General features: G+C 46.3%; 1 protein-coding gene across 1 annotated transcript; it reads right to left on the minus strand.

Moving 5' to 3' along the window:
• Positions 1–1,522: 1,522 nt before the first annotated feature.
• TSPAN9 (tetraspanin 9) lies at positions 1,523–9,529 on the minus strand (the record flags this gene model as incomplete). The annotated part of the gene is made up of 6 exons (XM_015827809.1): positions 1,523–1,665; positions 3,000–3,083; positions 4,521–4,658; positions 5,396–5,497; positions 7,854–7,928; positions 9,338–9,529. Coding segments are annotated over 6 exons (663 nt in total), but the record flags the coding sequence as incomplete, so codon positions are not given.
• Between the last annotated feature and the right edge of the window lie 241 nt (positions 9,530–9,770).

Genomic DNA, 9,770 nt, shown 5'->3' on the forward strand with positions numbered 1-9,770 from the left:
AGGAAGGAAGGAAGGAAGGAAGGAAGGAAGGAAGGAAGGAAGGAAGGAAGGAAGGAGGAATATGAGAAGGGAAGGGAAGGGAAGGTAAGAGAAGGAAGAGGGAGGGAGGGAGGGAAGGAAGGAGGAAGGAAGGAAGGAGGAATATGAGAAGGGAAGGGAAGGGAAGAGAAGGAAGAGAAGGAAGAGGGAGGGAGGGAGGGAGGGAGGGAAGGAAGGAGGAAGGAAGGAAGGAAGGAAGGAAGAACAATAGCACTTAGACTTATATACCGCTTCATAGTGTTTTGCAGCCCTCCCTAAGCAGTTTGCAGCATATTTGCCCCCAATAATCTGGCTCTTCATTTTAACGACCTGGGAAGGACGGAAGGCTGAGTCAACCTTGAGCCGGTCAGGATCGAACTGCTGGCGGTGGGCAGAGTCAGCCTGCAATGCTGCATTCTCACCACTGCGCCACCACGGGCGTAGTTCCCCACCCCTGCCTTACGGGGAAGATCTCCAACCGAAAAATATGAGGTATGTATGTATCCAAGAATCTGCCCTGGTCCCAGAATTCCCACTGGGGGATTCCAGCTTAAGCCTGGTTTACAGGGAACGTACGTGTCTGTCGTTCGGAGACGGTTGCATAGCGTTTATACTTTGGCAAATGTTCACGTTTTGGCTGGAGGGGGGGGTGTCCGCTCAAACAACAAAGCACGGGGAACGTGCCCTGCCACTCACCCGACAGGAAGTCGGATCAACCAATCAAGCATGCAGGGCGCGCGTTCCCACGCCACCCGTAGCCGAGGTTTGGGAACTTGCGCGTGTTGGTCCATCTGCAACTTCCTGCAACGGCCAAGTCTCCTTTCAACTTCTTGTTAACAGAAACAGCCACATCGTTCCTCCCGGTTTTAAATTTAAAACGTTTTTTTTAAATTTAAAAGAGTAAAAAATGGTATTATTTTTTTTTCTTCCAAAGACTGCACCGTTGAATTTGGGAAGGGGGGGGGGGACATGGGAAAAAAAAAAAGAAGCGAAGGAAGGAAAATACTGAATATTCTGTAAGATACAGTAAGGTACCCCAAGACCCTCCCGCCACCCAAACCTCTCGGTCCAAGCAGATCCAGTTCACAGCGGTGTCATCGGAATGGCTTCGTTCAAGTCCCAGTGCCAGGTTGGGTACAAGCCATTTTAAAAAAAAGAAAAGAAAGAAAAAAGAAAATTATTTTAAAAAGTTAATGGACGCATCCGTGGGTTACCCTCAGAGGTCTAATACTGACCAGTACTAGAATGTTACTCCACCTACAAGGGGGAGAAACGGGGACCTTTGAGTAAGAGTAGAAAACGGGTTTGCGTTCAGGAAGGTTTTGTAACTTCTTCTTTGGCAAAACGATGACCGAGAAGGCATATAAAAAAAGGTCCTGTAAATACGTGTGCTCGGTTTTAATCCGTCTTGGAAAAAGAGGCCACCAAGAAACTTAAGCGGGGTAGGCAGCCCCAAAGTCAGACAAACCGATTCGTGTTGTTTTTTTGTTTTGTTTGTTTGTTTGTTTTTTTGCAGTTGTTGGTCTGTCCTAATGGCAACAAGAGAAGGGCTGAATGAAGTTACAAAACAGTATTTTAGGCATCGTATTTTTTACCGGTCCTGTGAATCTGCTGGAAGAGAGTCATGGAAAAGGCCATGCCGAGAATCTGGAAGACAAAGCGTGAAAAGGATGTCAAGAGTTAATTGTGGGACACAAACGGCACTTTTACAGAGGGCCCTACGGTCTCTACCAGAGTCATGGAAGACAGAGCCCCTTGCAATAAAATCTGGATTACCATCTTTCTTTCTTTTTTTCTTTCTTTCTTTTTCTTTCTTTCTTTCTTTGTTTCTTTCTTTCTTTTTTTCCTCTTTCTTTCTTTCTTTTCTCTTTCTTTTCTTTCTTTCTTTTCTCTTTTCTTTTTTCTCTTTCTTTCTACTTTCCTTTCTTTCTTTCTACTTTCCTTTTTTCTTTTTCTTTTTCTTTCTTCCTTTCCTTCCTTTTTTTTCTATTTTCCTTTCTTTTTTTTCTTTTTCTACTTTCCTTTCTTTCTTTTTCTACTTTCCTTTCTTTCTTTTTCTACTTTCCTTTCTTTCTTTTTCTTTCTTTCTACTTTCCTTTTTTTCTTTCCTTTCCTTCTTTCCTTCCTTCCTTTTTCTTTCTTTCCTTCCTTTTTCTTTCTACTTTCCTTTCTTTCTTTCTACTTTCCTTTTCTTTTTTTCTTCTCTTTCCTTCCATTTTCTTTCTACTTTCCTTTTTTTCTTTCCTTCCTTTTTCTTTCTTCTTTCCTTTTTTTTTCTTTCCTTCCTTTTTCTTTCTACTTTCCTTTTTTTCTTTTTCTTTCTTTCTTTTTCTTTCTTTCTTTCCTTCCTTTCCTTCCTTTCCTTTCCTTCCTTCCTTCTTTGTTCTTTCCTTCCTTTTTCTTTCTACTTTCCTTTCTTTCTTTCTTTTTCTATTTATTTATTTATTTATTTATTTATTTATTTATTCATTCATTCATTTATTGCAACCCTGTAATCCCTGAATTCAGGGTAGAGTTGGAGCCACTGAACAGAGCTGAGCATTTTCTGGCTGGATGCCCTTCCTGATGCTCGCAGATGTTTGCAGCAGATTTTTTTTTTCTTTGCGCCCTGAGAGAGAAACCTCTGTCACTGTCTGGGATTGAACTTTCAACCTTCCGAGTGGGGAGGCGAGCATCTTCACCTCTAGCATCTTGGCCCGGAGGATTGAATCTTCACTTGACATGTTTCACCAGATGTACTTATCATTGACCCCGCGGGCATAGCCACACACACACACACCCACACACCCAAAGAGCTCGGTTCAAATCTTGTGCCAGTTCCTTGCATGCCTACTTGGGAGACCTTTATAATGACTTCTATCTCAGCTTGCATTTTTGCAAAATAATAATAATAATAATAATAATAATAATAATAATAAATTACTGGTCCTTCCACATCCGGAATCCAAGACATCCTGCCTCGTTGTTTAGTTCGCCCATACCTGTATTATGAGGAGGCACATTCCGACAGCCCCAGGGATGTGCTTGTTATCGTCAAACCACGTCATGACCTTCTCGTAGCACCCCTGGAGAAGGAAAGGCCTCTTAAAACATTGTTTGATAGCAAAAGGATTCTTGAGCAGAAGAGAGCCGCGGTGAAAAACAAAAATGGAAGGTTTGACTCCTGCACATTGTCTCCTCCCTCTGGGTTCCTATTGTAAGCAAGAGCCTTTGGGAGGAATTAGGAACTTCAAATGATATTGGACGAGGATTCATCAAGGAGGTGAATTCTGCTCTTTTGTTCATGCACAGATTGCTCACCACCCTAGTTAATAAACATTTTCTTTTTCTTTCTTTCTTTCTTTCTTTCTTTCTTTCTTTCTTTCTTTCTTTCTTTTTTTACAGATTACATGATTTTGCCTCTCCTTGGCAGCTGGCTGCAACACACGTGTATAGGCGAGGTTATTTTCATTCGGAACGTGTCTCCAGCACGCACAATTTTAAAAAAAAAAGATCTATCTAAATTTATTTTGCGTGAATCTTATATCGCTATGGGTTTAATCCCTGGAAGGAAGATTTCCAGAGACGTTTACTGCCGTAAGCTCGGACTGGGAAGCTGAAAATATCTCCCAGAAGCCAGAAGGCAGTCCCATCTGTAGCGCTGCTGAAGCAACCTGCGCAAAGAATCCTCCAGAAAGACACCAGATTGACTTGAAGGTGACTTTACTTTTTTTTTTATCTACTACACCGTGCTTAAATCCTCTCTGGTGGAACGTTAAGAGAGCTGCACAAGTTCCCTCTGTGATCTGTAATCTAAGCATCAACCAGACACAAGTATTTTTAGCACCAGATCGATGCTTGAACAAATGGCTGAGTGAACAACAGTTATTATCTATTAGCAGATTTACGCCCCAATCCTATCCTGAGTTACCTAGAGGTAAATCCCGCTGAATTCTACAGGACTTCAGGATTCGCGGTGGATACCATTATAGGTCGTCCTTGACTTATAACCACTTGTTTAGTGACCGTTCAAAGAGACAACAGCACTGAAAAAGGACACTTACTACCATTTTTTTCACCCTTACGACCGTGGCAGCATCCCCCGGGGGGTCACGTGTTCAAAATTCGGACGCTTGGCAACTGACTCATATTTACGACGGTTGCAGCATCCTGGGGTCCTGTGATCCCCTTTTGCAACCTTCTGACAAGCAGGAGAAGCCAGATTCACTTCACAACTAATTTTGTTACTAATTGAACAATTTGCAGGTCGTGTGTGATCACTTTCGATGACCTTCCAACGAGCAAAGTCAACGGGGAAAGCTAGAGTCCCTTCACAACCGTGTTCAACGGCAGCGACTCGCTTAAACAACGGTGGCAAGAAAAGCTGTAAAATGGGGCGAGGCTCACTTAAGAACTGCCTTACTTAGCCATGGTCCTAAATACTCCTAGTCAACGAAGCAGCTTACGTTGGGAAGAATCTACGGGTGAGGAAGCGCGAAGGCAACGTTCAGAGAATGGGTTACCGTTTTCCACACCAGACTGGTGTTGTTGGAATTCCGTCCACAATCTTGGGAATTCTCCATGCAGCACCTGTCAGGGACAACGTTATCGCCCAACACGGGGTACCAATCTCTGTAATCAGTTACCCCACAGCAGCGCATCTATTGAGGGGGGGGAAAAGGAGGAGAATGAGGACCTCTGTTCCTAAGGAAGTCGCTTAAAGTTCACAACGTTATTAGAGAAACGAGTATATATTTCGAAAAAAAGCCGTGTTGTGCGTGTAAAATAAAGGCCAGAGACCAAGCACCTTACTATAGGTAGTCCTTGATTAACGACTGCCTTGTGTCGGTGACTTTCAAACTTGTTATGGCGCTTACTTACTTCCCTCCCTTCTGCATTAGAGTGTTGTGCATTTTGTTAGAAAGCCCGCCAAACTATTCTACTGGGGAACCGAGGATGATTGCATAGCCCTGGGGTGAGAAGTTCGGCTTTGAAATAGTGTAACTCTTTGGAGGGAATTTCAGACTTGGTTTCACTTTTGACCGCGCCCGATATTTTGTATCTAATAAACATGTTCTTTGAGGAAGCCTCTAGCCTCGGAGTTCTGATTTATTTAGTTCTATCTATCGGAACCATGACAGCAGACTTTCCAGCAATGAAAAATGTTGCAGGAGGTTACAAGCAGCGCAGACTAATAAAGAACATGCAGTACGTAGATGAGAATTTATTAAGTTCAGGAGGAAAGGAAGTGCGGATTGCTAGAGCTAGCAAATGCCAGCAGATGGCAGCCACAGAACAGCAAAGACTTATCGGCTATCCTGCAGTGGTTTTCTAGTTTCTGACTCCGATCTGGTAACCCTTGAGTATGCAAAGACGTAAGTAAGCGCTTAGGTTTTACCTCTGCTTGAATGATATTCCACGCATTCTTCAGCCCAACGTTGTTTTCTGTGTTATACAGCTTGAGGCCCTCCTTCAAGTCCTGCTTTGCGCTTTCACTCACCTATTTCATACAAAGAATTGTTTTAATTGTTACTTTCCGCAGGTATGAATACGAGACAAACGGAGCAGAATCATCACTAACGGGGTGGAGAATTCCTGGCTTCAAACTGGCTTTTGGAGAAAAATTCCTCAGTACACAAAGGGGTATCTGCAGAGTAGCGTCCAAAAAGTCAAAATTACAGCTGCTACAGCGTGATTGGGGCTGCCCCCTTTCGAAATAATTTGACCCCCCCCTTCTTTGTGGCAGCCCCTCAAATACTGGAATACTGCTATCATGTCTCCCCTATTTCTTCTTTTCTTGGCTAGTCTAAAGAAAAGAAGAAACAGGGGCGACCTGATAGCAGTATTCCAGTATCTGAGGGGCTGCCACAACGAAGAGGGGGTCAAACTATTTTCCAAAGCACCAGAGGGCAGGAGAAGAAACAATGGCGGGAAACTGACCAAAGAGAGAAGCAACCTGGAATTAAGAAGAAACTAACTTCCTGACAGTGAGGACAATTAACAACTTGCCTCCAGAAATCGTGGGCGCTCCATCACTGGAGGTTTTTAAGAAGAGACTGGACAGTCACTTGTCTGAAATGGTATATAGGTACTCCTGCTTGAGCGGGGGGGCTGGACTAGAAGACCTCCAAGGTCCCTTCCAGCTCTATTCTATCCTAAATGTGCATTGCAGCCCCATGGAGAGTAGCCCACGCATGAAGAAACACATAAGGAGGGCCTCCTAATCCAGGAAGGAGCGCAACGCAAGACAGATCTGTGCAAAAGGCTTTCCTGGCTACATCCTGGCTGTTTGGAAGGAGCTAAGGGTGCAGGAAGACACACATACACACCCCAAATTGTGCCCCCGTTTGGTCTGGGGCAGGGGTAGGCAACCTTGGCTCTTTTATGACTCGTGGACTTCAACTCCCAGAATTCCTGAGCCAGCCAAGCTGGCTCAGGAATTCTGGGAGTTGAAGTCCACGAGTCATAAAAGAGCCAAGGTTGCCTACTCCTGGTCTGGGGGAGGCACAACTCCCTCAGAACTAGGAAAGGGACATCCCTGAATCCAGGGGTCATGCTGCTCCACTTCGGTCTGCTCCCCCTTTCCCAGGCCTCCCCCCCCTGGGGAAAGTCCTTGGCACATCAGTCAGTCAGCCAGAGTTTGATTGATGTGTCTGAGTAACTAGCAGCTTACTCATGATACCTGATCCCATCCTGATGGATGGCCTCCCCAGAGGCCTCATATAGGAGTGGAGAGAGTACTGAATCTTCAAGGACCCCCACAAATCAGGGGTTTTTTAATTGGACCTCTCTCCTTCTGAAGGTAACCAGGCCTGGAGAAGAGCTACTACAACACTGCACCCCACACCCAGCTCCCTTACTTGTTCCAGAATGATACCCCGGGAGAGAACAAGGACACGCAGGACGGTTACATATCCTCAATACATGCAATTAATGTCAATCATGCCCCCACCTCAAACCCCGATGGAAAAGAGCCCAGATAACCCTGATAATGACAAATATTTAAACGCTGTTTATATTAGCATTAGCATTATTAATCATTACTGGCACTAACGATACTATCTACATAAATAAAAATGTAAATGTTCGTTTGTTCAAAATCTTAAATCTCCAAAAGTTCTTCACCGATTGCTTTGAAATTTTGACACACGGTTGCATTCGAATACGCGTGTGTTTTTATATACCTACTATTATATAGATGTCACACCTGTGACAGGTAAAAACTCTTTTCTTTCTTTTCCATTTAACCAGACTGAGCCACAGCAACGCGTGGCCGGGTACAGCTAGTTACTAATATTAACCTCTTAAAACCAACGGTATAAAAGCAGCATCCCACACAAAGGTGTCTGTTCGAGCTATTTTCTTTCCCCTCTCCATAAACAGATTTTTTTGGGGGGGGGGAGCGAGTTGATTCAGCTGTAAATACACCTCGTAGGTTCTGAGTTGGGAACCCGGTGTGCAAATTCATATTTCTAAAGACCTTCCCTTCTATTGTTACATAATTTGAATCCAAAGAATTACGGGTTGGCAAAGGCCAACAGCTGTTCCCCTGACGGGTCACGCATAGCACCATAAATAAAAACTGTTAATTTCTTTCTTCCTTGACCTAGATCTGGTGTCTTTCTTCATTCGACTGAATGTGCCTTTTCTCTAAAATCTGGCTTGGTGCTCATTGTCTTTTTGAGGGAACATGCATGTATTTGTTGTCCCCCCCCCCAAGGAATTATGCTACAGAAAAGAAGCTTTGGTTCTGAGGATGAGCGAACCGGCCTAGTGGCCTGTCTGTCTGTCTCTCTGCCTGTGTCTGTGTCTGTGTCTGTGTGTGTGTGTGTGTGTGTGGCTATATAAATACATACCTTGTCCATATAAACGAAGAACAAAATCAGCAATATCAGCTCAGCCAGGAGAATGATCAGCAAAACGACAAAAAACTGAAAGGAAAGAATAACAGGAACAGGGCGGAGTGTCAGAGTAATTGGAGAACAGAAAGGGTTGGGAACATCTCACCGTATACGACAGTGGTGGCGAACCTATGGCACGCGTGCCAGAGGCGGCACTCGGAGCCCTGTGGGCACGCACGCCGCCGCCGCTGCCAGCAGCTTGCGCACGTCCATTAGGCTGCCGCCATCACCTGGAGCAGCAGCCCTACCCAACACAAAGGAGGCCAAGCAGCCAGCTGGCAAGCTTGAGTAGAGGTGGTAGAGCACGCCCACGCCCAGCAAGCCGAAGGCCACCCCCGAGCACGGAAAGCCAGATCCTCATTGGCACCATGGCCCCCCAGTCCCAGCTAGGATTGCGTGCCTCCCCGCCATCTATGTTGGGCCTCCTGCCCATCGCCCCACCCGCCAGAGACCCCCTGGATCTCCCCCAACCCTGCCCAGCCCCCACAGGCGTCCCCCCCATGAGCAACATTGAGGTGGCCATGCCCACTGCAGGCACGCCCACCCAGTCTGCCGTGACAACCAGTCATGTCCATCCAGTGGGCCATGCCCACCCAGTGGGCCACGTCCCATGCACCTCCCTGAGGGCACCACAATGCTGATGTGGCCCTGGCACTTTGTGATAAGTAAGAGGGGTTTTGGGTTGTGGTTTGGGCACTCGGTCTCTAAAAGGTCCGCCATCACTGGTATAGGAAAACGTGAGCGGGATAGTTGCATTAACCTCCTTAGGCGTAATTAAAACAACAAGGGAAATAAGCTCTGATTGAATCCCCCCAAGAGAGACGGTGCCCCCACGGCAGCAGGACCCTGATCGGTTGTGTCTTCTTGAACTAATGGCTTAAATCACAGCTGGAGGTTATGAGTTGGGGGGGGGAAGAGAGCTTTGCCCAGCTTCAACTGGTGGGCCAGTTCGGATCCCACCCAGAACTGATTCTGCCTCAGTGACGGAAAATCAACTCTTGATCGGTTGGATGGCTGTATTGCGCTCAACGGGTGCGACCCTTGAAGGCAACTGGGCAGCGCCTGAGTGACCGTTCAAAGTTACAACGGCACTGGAAAAAGCGAGTCGTGATCGTCTTCCACGCTTCTGTAGCAGCCCCAGGGCCACGTGTTCAAAATTCAGATGCTTGGCAACTGACTCATATTTATGACGGTGGCAGCGTCCCAGGGAGTCACGTGACCCCCTTTTGCGACCTGCTGTCAAGCAAAGTCAAGGGGGAAGCCAGATTCACTTAACAACTGAGTTGCTAACTTAACAACTACGGCGAATCTGTCAACGCTGCTAACATCGGATGTTTTTGCATTGTCAAAGGATGTCGGAGGCTTTGAGGAGGAAAATAAAAAAGCCATTTTTTTTTCCCGGGGCGTGAAACAGAAGACTCGTCCACAAACCGACTTACGCTTAAAAGCAGGCACTTGTTCTCCTTGATGGCACCCAAGCAGCCCAGGAAGGCTGTTACCATGACAACGGTGCCAATGGCGATGACCAGGTTGGCAGCCGACAGCGATGGGAAACTGGGAGAAAATGTGGCGAAGTTTCCTTGGGAGACGGAGAGCCATATTCCCACGCCCAGGAGCCCACAGCCGCACAACTGCACAGAGAGAGAGAGAGAGAGAAAAGAGGAAGAAGGGATGAGGGGCAGGAAAACCATGGGCCTTTGCCGTTTGCCACGCAGACAGGCCCTGGAGCGGGTGAGAGGAGGGGGGTGCCACTGTGCCCTTGACTACTCGCCACCGTGGGGGGGGGGCTGCCGACAATTTCCTAACAGCGAGGACAATTAATCAGTGGAATTGTTTGCCTTCAGAATGTGTGGGTGCCAAGTTTACTGCCCT

This window comes from Protobothrops mucrosquamatus, unplaced genomic scaffold (genome assembly GCF_001527695.2).
Source record: "Protobothrops mucrosquamatus isolate PMUCROS unplaced genomic scaffold, P.Mucros_1.0 scaffold3962, whole genome shotgun sequence".
In the NCBI taxonomy this organism is placed as follows: domain Eukaryota; kingdom Metazoa; phylum Chordata; class Lepidosauria; order Squamata; family Viperidae; genus Protobothrops; species Protobothrops mucrosquamatus.